This window comes from Mus musculus, chromosome 11 (assembly GCF_000001635.26).
Source record: "Mus musculus strain C57BL/6J chromosome 11, GRCm38.p6 C57BL/6J".
Classification (NCBI taxonomy): Eukaryota; Metazoa; Chordata; class Mammalia; order Rodentia; family Muridae; genus Mus; species Mus musculus.
Window position 1 is genome coordinate 64,032,701 of NC_000077.6, and position 18,921 is coordinate 64,051,621.

The window sequence follows — 18,921 nt, forward strand, 5'->3', positions numbered from 1 at the left end:
AAATCTATGAATAGAAAACAATTAAGATACTTGGATTATCATTTGGTCTATATGTGGACATTTGGGGAAAATGGAATAATTGAAGGATTCTGATGAAATGCGGAGAACATTGTTAAATCTTAAGTCAAGAAACACACTAATTTGGAATGCCATGAAATGAAAATTAGCTTGAAGACCTCATGTTTTAATTTGACAGGTGTTTGACAACTGTGAAATGGAAAACTGACCTCAGACAACTGCTTATGAGCGAAAGAACTTTAAGCTCAAGGATCTCTCATGGAGTGATGCATGCATGCATGCTGTAGTAACTCCTCACATGGGAATGGACAAACGCAGGCTGGAATTTTATTGTCTTTGAAGGTGCTGATATCCAGCGGATTTAAATTTCACAAAGAGCTCCATATGACTCTACGACAATTAATGACCCTCTCTGAAACATAACACCATCAGTAGGGAAATAATTGTAAACACATCTGCAACCTCCAGGTGTTTCTTGAAGCAATTGACCCTCCTTGACTTTACCTTTAGAGTGCTAAAATACTAATGCACTCGCCCCACCCCTTATAGTTTAGAAATACCGAGGCCCTCTCTGGTACAGCTACAGCTACAAGCTGAGGCTCAGGGCACAGCTCTGCTCTCAAACCATGGAGATACTCTGCCTGTTGTTTTTAAGTCAATATAAAAAGGATGAGGGCTATACTCCACTATTTTGTTATAAAGATTTCTCTTTTCAGAACACAGATCTTTTTCTGCTTTAAAAATTGTATGTCTCACTTAAGGGTAGAACTGGGAGTAGGAGCCCCAACTCACCTTAGGTGCTGTTCGGTACAGTGTGAGGGAAAAAGCGATACATTTAAAATCATGAGACTTTAGAGGGAAACCAAAGACCTACTCACTGTTGAAAACTGGGCCTTCATTTGCTGAGGCCCATCATGACAGTTGTTCTCTTTGCTTAGGGCTCATGCGTGCCAACCCACCATGGCCCTAAAACAAGAGACCAGGACTAGATACTGAAGACCACATGCCTCTGGGAATAAATGTGTCACCCATGGGGAACTGAGACGGGTTCTTACAAAACAACAAAACAGAACGCACAACCTTATTTGTGAAGGTGTCAATACTATTTCCCAGCAAGGCTTCTTCGGATGGTAATGACTCTTTCCATGTGTTTAACCTTGTCAGAAATCTAAAGGCTACTTTATAGTCCTTTCTTTCCCCGCAAGGACGGTGATCTTCCAGCTCAGCTTTCCCCTAACAATGCTCCCTCAGGATCATAGGAAACTAACTACTTGTAAAAAGAAAATCGATCTCCCCATCTCACCCCCCTATTCTATAGTTTTTACGGTATATAACAGCAATAATTAACACTAATTGTATCCTTACTAATAGCAGGCTCTCAGACCTACTGAGGATTTTAGACCTTAAGTTCAGAACTGGGGTCTTGTATATGACATCAAGAATGGGTTAATAGGTAAGAACACAAACTTACCTGTTCCTTTATTTAAGACAAGGCTCCATTGTATAGATCATGCTGGCCTTGAACTCACATACAGTCTAGGCCAGGTTCATTCACTAACCTCCTTAGTTTATTAGAATTGGGATTACAGGCCTGCCTTTGCCTGAGCTACCTTTCCAACCTTTCCAATGCACATGGGCTTCAAACGAGTGAGTAAATACCCCAAGAGCTGTGAATTTGGGACGTGTAAACACCATCTCACCAGAAGAGGAAAGAAAAACACTAATGGGAAAAGAGATGAAACTGAAGGAAGGTAAGTGGCCCTTAGGAGAGAAACGAGAGATAGGCTGCTTTGTGCCAAATTCTGTTGGCGTGTGGTGTGGGGCCAACACTACTGAGACTAGAAGAGCCCGTGGGAGGGGACCTGTGAGAACTGAGTTCCCCTGAGAGGCTCTGATTTTAGGCAGACAGGGAATTTCAGGAGCTCAAATGCTCTTGAGTGTGGATTTCGGTGTGTGGGGAGAATAATTCCTAGACCACAGTGGCCACATGCACCACATCCAGACATTAAAAATACGGAGTTCATTCTCTCAACAACCTTATCTATTTGCAGATGAGAAAAATGCAGGTTCAAAGAGGTTATGTCAACAGCCCAAAGCCTCAGAGCTAGCAAGTGGCAGGTATAGGCTGGCCGCCAGGTGGCCTGGCTCGACTGAATCAGGTGTCACTTAGCATCTTATGTGCCAGAGATGCATGCTCTTCTCAGCAACCATAGCCCAAACAGTCCCCACTGTCACTCAGCTCACAGTGAAATGGAGAAGACAGCAGCAGCCAAGCACTCAGGCTCTTCGAGCTGACAGACAGAAGGACAGCTTACTGCTCTACTTGAGAACGGACTGACCAGGAAGTGGGTGGTAGCAGGGGCATTTCCTCTGAGGACCCCATGGTGGTTGTCCCTTTAGCTGATTTTTAAAAAAGATTTATTTACATTTATTTTATGCGTGTTTTACCTGCAGGTATGTATGTGTACTATGTGCATACATGGTGATCATAGAGATCAGAAAAGAGTGTTAGTTAAGATCCGCTGGAGTTCTAGGTGGGTGTGAGCAAGTTGTCACGTGGGTGCGAGGAGCTGAACTCAAGTTCTCTGCATGAGCAGTAAGTGCTCTAACCACTGAGCCATCGCCCCAGCCTCTGATTCAATTATTGCAAGGATCCTTGCCTAACATTTTCTTATTGACATGTTTATAGCTTATCTTTTCACTATTGTGCTAGGAACTGCCTCTAACCCACCAGAGTGCACTGCCTGGAAGAAAGAGGAGCTGAGGAGACTGCTGAATGGATGACACAGAAAGTAACAGACACAGGCAGGAGAAAGAGGTGTGGCTTGAAGAGAAGTGAGCCATGCAGTGGGGATTTGTCCCTCTCCACGGAGAACAGACAGCCATATCTGCGTTTACTGACTTTAAGCCTCCCGGTGTTAGCCTGGCACACTGTAAGCCTGCTGCCTCGGCAAGGTTCAGGAAGCCCTCCGTGGTCTGCCTCTGCTGTGTCTTCTGCCTACTCTTATGATACTTTTCCTACCTTGTGCCTCAGGCTAACGCAGCACTACCATGTCTGCGGCTTCCAGAATGTTCTTCATGTACGGTCTTTGCTCACCATGTTCCCTCTGCCTCAGAAGCTGCCCTTACCTGTGCACACCCAGGAAAACCAGACCTCCTTATCCTCACAACAGAACTCACTTCCCTGGCCTATCAGGTAGAAATGACCACACCCATGGCTTCCTTTTTCATTCTGCCAGCACAGTGCATTGTTTATTTCCAAGCCACCTTAAAGGAGGAGCAACCTTTTTATCTCCAGCAAAAGCAATCAATAGCTATCTAAGGCTAGGTTCAGAAAACAGCAACCAACAAGGTAAGTATTCCCACTACTTAAGGATACCCCGTCTGTGGGTTGCCATTTTGTCCTATGTGGGAGGGGACAGGGGGCAGGGGTTTTTCGGAGGGGAAACCTGGAACAGGGATACCATTTGAAATGTAAATAAAGAAAATATCTTAAAACAAACAAACGAACAGATAGCCTACCTTCCAGCTCTAGCCAAATCACAGGCCAATGAAAGGCAGGAGACCAACGAGCTCCTTATCCCAATCATTTGCCTGTACTGAGCAGAATAAATGCCGCTCACAGGAACCAGTGCGGCCACATTTTCCTGCCTCTCAAAGCACACAAAAAGAAGCTGACAGCCTGAATGTTCACCGAGTGCTTACAACGGGGTCACCTGAAACAAGTAAGTGACTTCCCTTAAGCCAGAGCTGAAGAGACGATGGAAACTTGGAAGCAATTTCTCCTCTTGTGGGAAATCACTTGGGATTGGGCAATCCATGACTATGTTCAAATGTAACTACTTACTCACATATGCTAGCTAGCCATTTGGTTAGTCAGTCACTGAGAGAAACCAGGCTCAGTAAATTCAGTTCCTCACTCCTTGACAATTCCGTGGGCATCTTAATAACCGAGAGTTACATTTTTAAAGTCAGAGGTTGCACTGTACTTAATGCCCATTATTTTAAATGAGTAGATGACAAGTAGCATTAGGTGACGGATCTTTTCCCACCTTAACTGTGTAAGAAATCTGTATATAGCTCTTAATCCTGACTCAGTTCACCCAAGGGCTACACATGCAATGCCCTTTCTAGACTTCCATACACACACCGACCAAAGCACTAAGAGAACAAGCATTCCTTTCCTCAGCTAAGAAGAACCTGAGGACATTAGACACTGGTCAATGGTACTTTCCTTTCTTATAAGCTAACAGATATAGATCTCTACCAAGGAAATCTCGGTCAGGATACAAGCAGGAGCTTCCTGTTTTCGTAGCATTTCCAGTTTTCTCGGTGGATAAGCTGTAAGCGCTTGGGAACTGTGTTAAGTACCCACATTTCTCTGTTGTTCCTCTCTATCTCCACACTCCATCACTCAGATCTTTGTTCCTGTGATCAGTGCTTCCGAGAGAAATCTGGCATTGGATCTGAAGGAAATGCCATGGCGAAATTTCCTAAGATTAATCACACAGGTAAGTAATTTCCCCTTCTCACCAAACAATATGTTCTAAAACTTCTTAGAAAATCGGCAAGACAGGACTGTGTGGTCACAAAAATGTGAATCTTAGGACTCCCTGAAATCACACCCATGCACATTGTAACGGTTGAATAGCCTGCCCAGACCAGCCTGGATAGCCTAGGCAGCCTGGGCAGCCTGGCTCTCCAGTATAAGCCAGAGGCATCACAGACAATTCTCAAGGGAACCTGAGCGAAAGAGGCCCCACCGGGCATCCTCCTGCTATCCACAGGTGGGGCTCAGCATGCAGTCCCAATCACCCCAAGCCTCCATTTTTAAACACATACTAAAGCACCAAGGGCTTTTTGTTTTGTTTTTCACATATTAAAACCTTAAAAGCCCTGTGCCACTAAAGGAGTGCGGGCAGAGATAAGGAAGCCGTCTCCCAGGCAGCGGCCACACAGCTTGCTTCTCCATCAGCACCATCAGTCATCAGTAAACCAAGAGTCAGCCTGATAGAAAAACCAGGGGGTGGGTGGGGGAATCTGTGGTTCAGAGCAGAGAACCACTGGCTAATGGGATTCAGAACAAACTAACAGGAAAGGCGAAACACAAGCAAAGATCAGGAAAAGAAAGAAAGATATTCACAAAGAACCTCAGCTTGACCCCTGTTAGGTGGGGGTGTCAGATATGCAGGAAGGAAACCAGCCACCCAAGGCAGATTTTATCACACACAGACTCACAAGCCAAGAATCCTAACCCCGAAAGTCATATGGCTACCATTTGCCATCACATCTCAACTAAATATCTGCTTTAAAAAAGTGTGTGTGTGTGCGTGTGTGTGTGTGCGCGTGCGCACGCGCGCTTGCACACAGGTGCCGTCAGAGGCCAGAAGAAGGCATCGGATTCCTTAGAGCGTCAGTTACAGAAGGTTACAAACCGGTCAATTTGGGTGCTGCAAAAGCAGCACGGGCCCTCAGGAAGGGCAGCACAGACTTTTAGCGCTTAACTACTGAGCTATCCCTCTAGCCAGCCCCCATACCTACTTTTTCACCATCCTTTCCAGAACTATACACCTAATTCAATAATTGCTTTCCCCTTAGTCACATGTAAATAATAAGCATATAATGTGCACAAACTTGCAATAAGTATATACCATATTCACATACATATAACAGTTTACAAGCACAGTTAGGGCTCCCTACCCCAAAAGTCCAAAAACTGAAACTTTTTGAGTTCCAACAATGAAAATTCCATACTTTTGTGAAAGAGTCAAAATGTAAAACTTTAGGTAAATTTGTCTGTAAGAACCTTCAGACTAATATATAAGCTACATATGAAACATTATTAAATCTCATGTTTGACATATGTCCCTCCTTGAAATATCTTAATATATATTATATGTTATTATCTATGTGTGCAAACATAACACAGTCTGAAAGGATCTGAAGTTCAAAACCTTCTATAGTCCCACGTCTTTCAGACAAGGGAGAACCCAGGCCTCTGCTCTGGGTAAACTAGGGAAACGCACATTGTGTCTTTCAGTTCTCTACTAAGATCCTAAGAGGGGACAACTAGAAGACAGCAGGTTCTGGAAATATGGTGGTCGTGGCCAAACCCCGAGCCAGCCTTTCTTTTAATAAAAGCCCTGACAGTTCACTGGTCTGGCCTGGGCATTCATTCAGTGCTCTAGATCTCCCTATCACTCAAGGTATCATCACATGTCTCTGCCTGCTGAGTAAATAGCAGTGCTGTAAGGTATCCTGAGGGCAGCAGGGCTTGCTGATGAGAACAGCCTGATTTTATGGTGGTGAATGGACTCAGCTAAGAAGATGAAGCTGCAACACTCTAGGCCTGGTTTGGCCATTTTAAACTTGTGAGCAATGACACCACCACGCTTCAGTTTCTTTTTCTAAAACACAGAAATAAAGTCGCCTCACAGACTCATCACAAGAAGCAAATAAAACGACAGCAAATAAAATGACAGCAAATAAAACGACAGCCAGTTGATGTGGCAGAAACCACTTTAAAGCCTATCCATGAGCATCATGTTCAAATCATCATCTGTGTATCTGCTGGCAGGACTTCACCTGAAATGATTTTGGCAGTGAATGCCAGTGCCAAACTTATCCCACTTAGATCGATCATTCTGGACAGGAGAATAAAATGTAATTTAGGGGCTATTTAGAGCTATAGAAATTCAGGAAAACAGACTGCATTTAAAACACACTTTCTTTTTGACGTTGTTCAGCAATGCTCATCATTTTCCTTATATATAAAAACCGTATTTAGTTGGAGCCTCTCCAACTACATTCAGAGACCTTTCTGCAAACCTCATGTGGAGCAGTAGCTTATCTAAATAAGCCATAAGTCGGGACCTCCAGAGACTTGAATGACTGCAAGTTCAAAGTTAATACACTTCTCATTGATTTGTCCTGCACACATGATGTTAAACAAATCCTATCACTGGTCTTCACTAACAGAAGCCTTCTTCTAGAGTACAACACCAAATTCTCTGGCTGCTTTTGTTCAACATGGAAGATGAAAGTCGACTGCTGTTGCTCTGGGCAGACTGTGCAGTCAAAACAAAAGAGACATCAGAGAAAGGGGAAACTGCAAAGAGGCATTAGATATTAATCTTATATTCACTAAGAAAAAAAAATCTTTGCTTGGTTCTCCTTTCAGAGTTTAAAAGGCTATGAATTTTCTTTTCTTTAACTGCCCTGTAAGTCAGAGCTCTTCATCCAAAGCCCTTCCTTTTTACCTCATTTCAGCCATGAAAGTCTCTCAAATATTGTTAGCAGCAAACAAAACCCACGTTTCCTTTTGGCCCTATTTTATTCACACCTCTTGATCTCTTTTTCAACATCCAGAGGTACACTAGATCCCAAAGATAACATTCCTTATCACACTTACCTTTCTAATTACAACCTACTACTCAGATCTGAGGCTATTTATGTTTTATGTCTTTCTTGTAATCTTCCCTAAAATAAAGCCTCTGAGAACATCAATGATTCTTTTAAAAGACAAGTCCCAGTTATGAGTTCATTCTTTATTCATTTGATCTTTCAAAAGAGCCATTTAAAAAAAAATCCTGTGAACATAGATTCAAATGCAATCTCATGTGTATAAGCTTAGAGCTTTATTTGACACACAGCAAGTTCTAAATAAGGGTTACTGTCTGTAATTATTACTACACATCTTTTGCCATTCGTCTCCCAATATCTGCCTTGGAAATGGTACACTACTGGCCTCCTCCGGTGCTCTCAGCAGAGGTGATAGATGGATGAAATATGTAAATCATAATCATTCCCTTCATGGAAGCAAGCACTATAAAGAAGAGAATGCAAATGCATAATTATATAGTAATACCAAAGTGCCTAGTAACCACAGTTAGAAGTGATATGCTACAAGAACTATTACACAGATGCAGAGAGAACACTCAGGCTCTCCAACATGGAGAACTATGACCAGCAGCCTGAAGTTGTAAGGTGGCAGCTTAGGGCTCGCCATGAGGAAGAGAGTTTCATTCTTTATAGCTGACCACCTAGAAAGCCTTGGGAACCAATGAGCAAAAGACAATTTTCCAGGACTATTGTAAATAGATAGAACACAATACACAATCAAAGCTTTACAGTTCACTGATAGCTGCAGAAGCTGAGGCATAAAGTGGAATGCTGGTCATCGCTAGTAAACTGTATACAGAAACAAACTCCTTTATCACAAGCCCCTCCTAAGAAGCCATGTATAGTAGCCCTCCTTTATCTGCAGGGACTATACACTGAGACTCTTACCAGATGCTTAAGAACTAGACAAACCCCTGTATTTATCCCCACATGTACATACTTGTGATAAAGCTTAATTTACAAACCGGGTGAAGCAAAAGAGTAGCATCAGCAGTAATAAAACAAAAAAATTAAAACAACATGTGATAAGCTATATAAAATTTATGAATTACTAATTTATGGAATTTTTAGAGTAGTTGATTGTGGCTAACTGAAACACAGAAAGGAAAACTCTAGAGGAGACTACTGTACACATAAAATGAGTAAAATAAACCCAATTATAGCTCATCACATTAAATACTGAATTCTAATTTTTCTGACTTTTCTTTTTTTTTAAGTTCTTAATTCATTCTACTTGAATTTCCTCGGCTATGTTTGTCATTTGTCAAGAGCTGGTCAGTCAAAGGCCTGCCCAGCGCTCTGTCTTTCAGTTGTTAAATTGGAAACACTCATGGCCTGCTTTCATCCTTTGAAGGCGTACCCACTTGAAAGGCACGCTTGGCTTTTGAATGGCATGTGTCTACACACCACAGGACCTTCTAGTGCTTTGCTTCTCTGTGTCAGCGTCCGTGCTTTCTCGCACACAGCTCCTAAGTACTGCTTACTGCCTTGTCCCTCAGAAACTGAAGCCCATTTTCTCCTCAAAACAAATGGGAGAACTGTTCTCCAAAGCTTTACTGTTTCCTTCAGAGATCACAGAAGCTGGATGCAGGGAAGAAATAAGACTAGGTGAATAATGCCTCAAATAAAGTTCGTAAAAATTAAGAATATATGTAAGACATTAGTTGAATTTGTTTATGAATATGAACATGATCGTCCCCACCCCCACCCCACCCCGCATGGATGCCTATGAGTAGCTGACACACTCTTTAATGTGAACATAAACTTTTGAAAAATTTATATCTTTACCTAACTGTTATTCAAAGACATGGTTCAGGGGCTGGAGAGGTGGATCAGCAAGCAAGAGCACTGGCTGCAGAGGACCCAGTTTTGGTTCTCAGAAGCTACCTGATAGCTCACAACCATCTGTATCTTCTCCAGCTCCAGGAAGTCTGACCTCCACAGACACCAGGGATGCATGCGGTACACAGACATAAATGCAGACAAAATATTCATACACATGAAATAAAAATAAATAAACCTTAGTTTGGTGCCTACTGTGTTTGTTCTCTGCTCTGTTCATACTGTTCAAGCCTGCTGGTAAATGGCCCTGTACCCCTTTGTTTCTTGAGTTTATGAGACTGTCTAATAATAATGCAAACTAGACTCTAATACTGAATTACTGAAGACCAGTTACAGCAGGGGAAGCTGGTAAGACCCTAAGAACACCGGAATGCAGTATGGTGAGAATCACCACAGAGTGTAAGTTCTACAACGCTTCCAAATGCAACTAGACCCCAGACAAACGGAGGAAGGCTCTCAACAGATACAAGAAGCCTGTCTGTTGGCATGTGCTCACTGAGCAAGCACCACTCTCAGCACTTAAGAGGGATGGCAGTGACCAGTGACACATGGGAAAGAATGTGACAAAATGTCCCAGGAATGGAGACTGTGATGTTAGGGGGCGGGGGGGGGGGGGTGCAGGCCTGGAAAACAAACTGAGAAGGGAAAATCACCACAGGGGCTAACAATGCAATTGCGTGGAAAGATTCTGCGGCTTTCCTCCATGTTTTTAAATCTTACAGAACCTATTCCACATATGCAGGTATACAGCTGGAAGCCGAGCAGCTAGAACACACAGTTCTTTAAAGTTTCTAACACCTTGGTTGGGGCTCAGTTCCTATCAGTTTCTGCCTTCATGAATGTCATTTCCCTCAATTACTAAAAGGGTTATGGTTTTCTTGTGTGTGCACTCGTTTGTCTGCGCATGCACCTCTGTATGCCTGCACATCCCTGGCAGAATGAGGCCAACCTAAGGTACTGCTCAGTGGCCTGAAACTTGCCACGGGGACTAGACTAGCCAGCCACCTAGTTCCAGGGATCTGGGTGTCTCCATCTCCCTGCCCCTGGGATTACAAGCCTGCCACCACACTTGGTTTTTTTCTCACATGTTTTGGGAGACCACTTGACAGACTGAACTATCTGCCCCACCCCTAAGAGAGTTATATTCATAAAAAAAAATCCTTGAGCTAACATTTCAGAGGGTAAGGGTGGGAAATGTGACTGAGTAAGTAACACTCAAAGTAACATTTGTAAAAACTACATTTTGTTTAATTATTTGTGTGCCATTATATTATGTGTGCATGCATGTGTACATGTATGCACATGCATGTGTGTCCTTTAGTGACTGTGTGGAGGTCAGAGAACAATGAGCAGAAGTTAGTTCTCTCCTTCCACCACTTGTATCTTGGGAATCGAACTCAGGTGACCAAAGGATTGGCAGCCAGAATCTCACTGAGCCAGAATCCCATGGTCCACAACTTTTATATTTTAGAATATTGTGATGTTTAAAAACCATTTGATCCTTTTTAGTTGTTTTTTAGCTCAATTCTCATACATTTACATAAAGTATTTTCTTTGAGTTTACACAGTTTAAATGAGACAATAATTAGTCATAAGGCTATTTGCAGTTCCTATTTTACAAAAGGGAGGCTAGAAACTCAAAGGTGCCCTGGCTTACCCTTCTGACTGAGAACTCTGAATACATGGAGGTTACGAATACCAATGGAGAAACAGACTCCAGGAGGAGCGCCTTCATGGAAGTCAGCATAAGCGGCTCAAATGCCTCAGCTCACGGCAGACTGCAGCTTTGCTGGGTTTTTTTGGGTTTTATTTTTTGAGAACTACGCCATTCTCCCTGATGCTGGCCTTGCTATAAGATTATTCTGACGTTAAAATAAACAACAGGCCAGTGTGTGTGGTGTTACATTCCTTTAGTCCAAGCACTCAGGAAGCAGAGGCAAGCAGATCTCTGTAAGGCCCACTTGGTCTACATAGTGAGTTCCAGGCTAGTATAAATACACTGGGAGACTCTGTGTCAAAAGCAATAACAATAAGAAACCCTATTTGAAACAAATAACATCCTCCAAACAGTGGATAATATTTTCTGGAGGCACATGATTTTAAGCATAATCAAATGATTTCCCCATATTTTACAGACTAGCTTCTTCTGTACGGCATGCTATGAACATTTGAGCTGGTTCCTGATGGTAACGTAGATTCCTGTTTGAAAGCTGTGCCAACTGCTCCTGGGTGTTCTGGTGATGAGGCAATTTTCCTTTAGTTTTAGCCAAGACTTTTTCACTAGAGTATCTTATGGAAAAAACCCACAACGTTGGGACACACCACAGTGGCCAGGCAAAGGAAAGAACTATTTCAGAGAACCATCTGGGTGCTTAAAATAGCAAGAAGAAAAATGATCCATTAAAAATAATACTTGACTATTAATTCTATGATATAATCTGGCTGTACATACCAAGTAAATAGTAGTGCTGAACTACTGGGTTTTTTTTTCAAAAAGCTGGGTAATGTTCCTTTCAAACATCCTGGAGCTGGAGAGATGGCTCAGAAGTCAAGAGCATGTGTTGCTCTTCCAGAGGGACTGAGTTCATCTTCTTGCACCCAGGTTAGGCAGATTACAGTCACCTGTAACTCTAGCACTAGGAGATGTGCCACTTCTGTCTTCCCTAGTCATCTGTACTCACATGCACATAGCCACATACACATAAACTAACAAAAATGAAATATTTGAAATACTGTGTTTTGCATAGTAGAGGCTTAAAATGCAGAAGCTGTATAAGGTGGCAAATTGCTAATACTAGCCCCGGGAGACAGTGGTAGAAGGACCCTGTACAGTGTGTTTAAATCCCCTTATAGTGACATAGCTAGACCTTTTTTTTAAAAAAAAAAAAAAAAGAAAAGACAGGCAAATAAAAGTAAAATAGAAATAACTAAAGCTATATCAACAGCATATAATTATGACGAATTCCAGAAAAGGTTTCTGAAATAAAGAGAACACAAAGTTTGGGCACATTTTAATATTTTTTAACCCAAGAAATCGTGACCATTTCAAGTACATAGCCTGCTGCACTCATCTGTTTCAAAAACCAAACCAGACCAGACCAGACCAACCAAACCAAACCAAACCAAACCAAACCAAACCAAGACCTCCACAGGCCACCTCTGTGGGTTCAGGATGTTTCTCCAGTAGGGCACAGGATCTGGGAAGCTCTTCCAACACGAAGCCAGCAAGTAACAACAGCATCACCTGGCTCAGAGGAGAACTGACCTGATTGATGGAGTTGGCAGCACAGGATGCGAGGCCGGTTCCAAGGGATGTAAGCAGGAAGCAGGACCAGTCGAAAGGGCCTGGAGCCAGTGCAAAGCCTGCTGAAGTGGTGCTTACCACAAGAGCTGCAATACAGACACAGAGATGCTGGTCAGTAGCTGGACTTCTAGGGGAAGGCATGGGGTACAGGAGCCATCTCCCACACAGCAGATGATGATGCCAGCACAAACTCAGGGTGGATATTCTTATACCCAAAACTCTACATTCTGGCTAGCAAGATGGCTCCATGGGAAAAAGATCCTGCTCCAAGCTTGCCAACCTGAATTCAAACCTTAGGACCCATATGGTAGGAGAGAACCAACTCCTATAAGTTGTCCTCTGACGGCCACATACATACCATATACACGTATATGCATGTATACACACACACACACACATACAAAATGCAATATATTTTTTAAAATATGCACTTTTCTGATTTAAAAGTTGTAGATATAGAATACATAAAAATATTTCCTTTTAGACTCCATTAGACTTAAAGGTAGGAAAATAAAAAGGGTCTTCCAGATTCATCACTCATTCATTCAACAAATATTTATGGACTAGCAATTTGCAAGCAGTAATATACCAATGCTGGCAACTATAAAAGATAAAGCTTTGCTCAGTGTTCTAAGTAAACTGAGAGAGGTAGGACACCTTTTTAGTATAAGTACCACACCACAGCAAACAGTAGGGCTTGAACTTTGCCTTGCCTGCAACAGAAGTTCATGGGGCCATAATGGAATAAAGAAAGATGGTGGCACCATAGCCACCATCAGTGTGCAAATGGAGCCATATGGCTCACACTAGCAATGAGGTCCCTGCTCCTTGGGAGGCCCTGGTGTTTACTTCTTTGAGTTTACAGAGCTAAGAAGAGTCTATGAGAGGCATGGAGGTAAGCAGTAAGAATTCCCCAGACGATTCTTCGATGGTGAGCTAATCAGGAAAGCTTCAAGCTAGCACTGCACTGTGGAGAAAGGAGAAATGGAGAGTGTGATCAGATACACAACACAATAGGGAGATGGGGATGCTGTGTGTTCTACACGGATGATGTGTACCCGGGGGACACGGGTACTGTCTGAAGACACTGTGTGCCTGAATGTGCAGGTGCACACATGCACTGAAGGTCAGAAGACAACCTCTTCTGTTGCTTCAGTATAGGTGGAGACAACGTGTATTTTAGAGACAATGTTCTATCACGGCCTAAGACTTGATAACTAGGCTAAGCTGCTGGCCCATGAGGCCCCAGGGACCTTCTTGTCTCTGCCTCTCCAGTACTCAGATTACTCAGTACACCATGTCAGGCTTTTTCTCTCTTTTTTTTTTTTAGATTCTAGAAGTAAAATTGGGTCTTCCCAGTTGCTGAATGAACTACCTTCCCAGGCCTGGAGCTAGTTTTGGTTGCTGTAACTGGGGGAAGAGAAGATGCTATTTTCTGGAGAGCAAAGGCTATTGTTCTTCTGCCTATCTTTCAGTGAGTACACAGGAAAGCCCACAACAAACTTCCTGTCTGCTCTAACTAGAAACTCTAACACCCTGATCTAGTCCAATCCATCACTACTGGAGCTTCCTCCCTGACTGGTCTCCAGATCCCACAGTGCTTCTCTTTGGAATGAGCTGGGCACAGATCACAGCCCCTCACCTCCAACGGAAGTGGTTGAAATTGTACCTGCAATAACGCTCAAACTCTCCTTGGCTGTACTAAAGCGCGTCCACTGCTCCTCAGCTGGCTCACCACTGCCCAGTCACGTGGAGCTATGTACTTCAGGGTCCTTGCTCTCTCCCTCTTTGAGCTAGCTCCTTCTCCTTCTTTGGGTTCCATTTAAGATGTCCTTCCTAGGGAGACCATCTCTGGCCATCTCATCTACAGCAGGCCAGTCCAGAAGCTCGCTCCCGAGATCATCCTCTGTTTCCTACCGGCACTCACCACACAGTGACTCCTCACAGAAATGTAAGCTCCATGAAGACCAGAGTCCCGTGGGCATAGTTCCTGCTCTATCCTCAGTGTTGTCACCATGGCCAGAAGAGAGGGGTATGTACTGGAGGCACAGGAGGGAAGGTGGCAGCTGCCAGACTGGACTTTATGTCATTTGGTAGCCAGCTGAGAGTCCCTGGGAGTCTATGCAGGAAGGAGACCCACTGTGAAGTCCAGTTCCAGGCCGTGCAGGGACAGGGAAACAATCTACCAAGTGACCGCATTGATCCCCTGTGAATGAGCACAGGGAGAATGCGCAATGGGAACACTAGGGTTGTACGGCATTAGAGAACTGTCAGAACGCCGTGCGCAGGAGAGGGGGGAAGACAACAAGGAAGAGGAAGGAGAGTGTTTGCACGCAGGCAGCGTGGAGGAGAGCACAGAAGAGCACAGCAGAGCACAGGCGATGAGCTGTACATCAGGAAATGTGCTGCTTCTGAGGAACCGCAGGGCACGGTGGGGTGGGGTAAACATATAGACAAGGCACAAAACAGGAGCTCAGAGGAGACACTGGGAGACAGGAGCACAGGGCAAAGGGGACAGAAATCATGAGCAGTGTGTGCCCGAGAAGGTACGTATAAAAACCCTCAGACCATCACAGCTTGAGGGAAAGCATGGAAGATCCACAGGCTTGGAGATTAGAATTATGGAGATGGGGTGCACTCCTGAAAGTTACATAAGGGAAGGGAATGGGGTGGGACTACTGCCTCCAAGGGTACATGCTAGAGAAGGAAATGGTATCCATCGCCTACAGCTTGTCCTTCAGTCTAGTCTCATCAGAGGCTTACAGAAGTCCTTCAGTTTTACCATATGGACAAGCCCTTTCCTAATACCTGGATCACATACAGTTTCCCTGTGTGTGTATGTGTGCACGCACATGCGTGTGCGTGCGTGCAGATACATGCACATATATAGTATAGGTCACAGGCTGATGTCCAGTGTCTTCCTCACTTCCCAGTGTTCTCTCCACCCCTCCCCTGCCTTTTTCTTGAGCTAGGCTTCCTCATTTAACCTGAGACTCACAAGTCAGCTGGCCAACAAGCCCTGGGGATCTTCTTGTCTCTTCCCTCCAGTGCCAGGACCCCAGGCATGCACCGTCACGACCACTTTTACCTGGGGAATGGGCATCTGAAGTCGGGTCCCTGGCTGGTGGAGCAAATATTTTGTTTACTAGGCCATCTCCTCAGTGTGGTCTCTTAAATTTCTATTTTTCTTTAGCTGTGTTCCATGTCAATTTGAAATGTAAAACAAGTATATGGGCTAAGAATACTGTCTATGCCAGCCAGCTTTCTGTGACTAGAACAAGCACGTGAGAGAATCAACTTATGAAAATGACAGCAACCACTCATTACTGTGGTAGAATTTGGAACCTCTAAGACCTTTCCAGAAAGGGTGACACACCAACAATGAATATATCTGTTGACTCCATCAAAGCATCCCTCAAAGGAGAGTCTCTAACAGCACGCCTCTTGGGCAAGAGGCCCTTCCTTTGGCACAGTGGGTGCAAATGCAGTGAGCATCTGACATTCCCTTGGCAGGCAAAGGACTACAGAGCAGAGAAGCCAGGGCAGGGCTGAGGGGGCAGGCCTCTATGAGGGCTACAGAGACAGGCAGGTCAAGAGATGAAGGAACAAAAGAGGCTGGTCAGACACTAGAGGCACTCAGCGATCCCTCGGCTTGGGGGACAGTATACCTGTCCCCTAGACACAACACTGCACGTCACAACAGGTGCACATGACGGCGTGGCAGCAGCTAGCACCTGGCAGGACCTGGGACAGTACAGCAGGCTCAGCATTTAGACAACATTTATTTCGAAGGAAACATTCTGGGAGCAGTTTTTTAGCTCTGGTTCTGTAATGACTTATGCTCCAAAGACAACTCCATGGTGATTCCAGGCCTTGAAAACGACTGTTGTGTCAGCTACCATCACAGTAGCTGACAAAGTACTATAATCAATGAACTGTCAAAAACAAACAAAAAGCCTGAAGACTTTGCCTTGTTTAAAGTTGAAAAGGGTATACAAGCGTAAGAAAACTTCAGATGGGCAGCGATGCACGTCTTTAATCCCAACACTTGGGAGACAGAGGCAGACAGATCTCTGAGTTTGAAGCCAGCCTGGTCTACAGAGTGAGTTCCAGAACAGCCAGCCAAGGCTACACAGACAAACCCTGTCTGGAAAACAGAGAGAGAGGGATGGAGGGAAGGGGGGTGAGGGAGGAGGAAGAAGAGGAGGAAGAGGGAGAGAGGGAGAGAGGGAAGGAGGAAGAGAGAGAGGCAGACAGAAAACACTTCAGATTTCTGACTCATACAGTTCTATCTAATAAGCTGAGAAGACACAAAAAATGGTTTACATAAGGCTAACAAAGGAAATGAAAATGATTTTACAAAGAAGTAACAATGAAAAGTTTATAGAATTGGGGCTTTAGAATGTACAAATGGTAACACACAGAAAAATGAAAGCAACCACTCATTACTATGATAGAATTGGATCTCTAAGACCTTTCTAGAAAGGATCACAAGCCAACAATAAATATATTTACTGACTCCATCAAAGCAATTAATTTAAGGAGAACAGAAGAGAAGGTTGATGAATTGCATTAGTAACACCGAGCAGAGTAATGTCCCTATACAACGTGGCTGTCGCTGCAATTAAACTTCACATTGATTTCCTGGGATTCATTACATGGAATCATTTTGCAACACCAGGATCTCATTAAAAATGAATGTAATATATTCTTTCATTAATAACTTTTGAAATCATATTTTATTTGGTAATCTCATATTCTGTCCCTTCACAAATAAACATAAAATCAATGTTGCCAACCAAGCATGAACCTGTTCAATCCAGGCCCAGAGGTGTGGCACTGTAAGCAGGTGCCTTAGAAACCCCAAGGAAGACTGACAGCCACACTCCTCGGAGCTAGCCCACCGTTGCTGTGGAGTGGGTGTTCAGCTGGAGAACTCCATACTCTCCCTTTAAGAGAGCAAGCTGCAGCTCCCCTCAGCCACGTGCCAGGAGTACAGGGGACCACTGAGGCCCAACTGCATTCCCACGAGTCAGACTCAGCGGCCAGGGCATCCTGTTCACAAGCATACCACTGACAAGGATCATTTGTCTGCCTGCCTCCTTTGGGGAGAGATTTCAAATTATATCCCCTAGAATTAAAATGTTTAATTTTGTTAGAATCACAAGCACACTCTGACGGACCTGAGGAAGCAAACACCCGCTCAGACTTGTTGCTGAGGATCACCTGCCAAAGACCTCCAGGTGGTTTCTGGGAGCGAAGAAGAGCAGCACAGCAGCCAGCAGAAGGAACTGGGCCCTTGACTCACGCACGGATTTGAGGACCTGCAATCTGCCAACAGCACTCAACTTGTACTCCAAGTAGAGATGGTCCTGACCAACAGCTGCCTTGCCTTCAGCCCATCAAGGCAAAGACTCTATCATTCCAGGTCTGAAGAGCTTGCTTAGGAAAATGGTGAAATAATAACTCGATGGCAGGGTGGGCGCTCAGCACAAGGCAAGCATTGCCGCAGTGGAGAGCTCAGGGAAATGGACTCTGGGACACCCTTACAGGCCTCGGCAGTGTGCGAGGTGGAAAGACCTGAAGGTCTGTGCTGGGGCAGCCGTGTAAACAGAGCTCAGGGCTTCATTCCTGAAGATATATGAGCATCTGGAGTACCGGAGAGAAAGAAAACTCCCAAGCTCAAAGAATGACACAGTGTTAAGAGGAAAATTAGAAAACGTTACTATTAAAAGAGTCACTTAATCTAATCTCTCTCTGGAGAATGTTAGCCCCAAATCTAGTGATTAAAGGCTATTTCTACCTGACCGACCCCTTGGGGCACTGTGCCCTCACACACACCCAGTCTAAAGCGAAGTCCTCAACACACTTACCTATAGATGCAGTTTTTGCCTCTGCAACAATACTGGGTAACTTCTACTTTCTTGATACAAAGCTTCAATTATGCACAAGCAACTGTGCCCCAAGTCTCCTCTCCTCTCAGGGAAGTATCCCTGGTAACCAGCCATGCTTGGATTCCGGACTCCTGTCCCTGCTAGTGCTGAGGACACTTTGTGGAGGCACAAAGGGTTCCACTTCATCAAAAGCACTCAGCACAAAGATGGTGACTATCAAGGGGCTTAATTAAGTGGTGCTTTGGTAACTATTAAAATGAGCTCCCTAGAATTCCAAAGCAGCCCTCCTCGGCCACTCAGCTTACACTTCACACACTAAAGCATCACGTGAAGGGACTGAAGGCAGCTCGCCAGCCAACGGGCTTAGTTTGGGGTGTTGGTAAAGCAACAGGGTAAACAATTTACACGAAAGTGAAGCACTTCACAATGCCCAAGTCAACGTCCCTTCACACTTACACAATC

At 44.2% G+C, this 18,921-nt stretch overlaps 1 protein-coding gene and 1 long non-coding RNA gene across 3 annotated transcripts in view; one reads left to right on the forward strand and one right to left on the reverse strand.

Moving 5' to 3' along the window:
- Cox10 (heme A:farnesyltransferase cytochrome c oxidase assembly factor 10) overlaps nucleotides 1-18,921 on the reverse strand; it is a 116,846-nt gene that overhangs the window by 70,074 nt on the left and 27,851 nt on the right. The window contains exons 1-2 of one of the 2 annotated variants that reach the window (XM_006534168.4): nucleotides 18,439-18,681; nucleotides 12,527-12,651 (exon numbers count right to left, since the gene is read on the reverse strand). Coding sequence is in view for 1 of the 2 variants with exons in the window: in NM_178379.3 (NP_848466.1) it covers nucleotides 12,527-12,651 (125 nt within the window). In the remaining variant the exon portion in view is untranslated. Of the gene's footprint in view, nucleotides 1-12,526; nucleotides 12,652-18,438; nucleotides 18,682-18,921 lie in introns of those variants that run through there. The other variant, NM_178379.3, reaches the window with a different exon arrangement.
- On the forward strand, nucleotides 321-4,546 carry Gm51866. Its single transcript, XR_003949563.1, has 3 exons — nucleotides 321-3,370; nucleotides 3,644-3,743; nucleotides 4,437-4,546. It is a non-coding gene; the product is annotated as a predicted gene, 51866 (long non-coding RNA).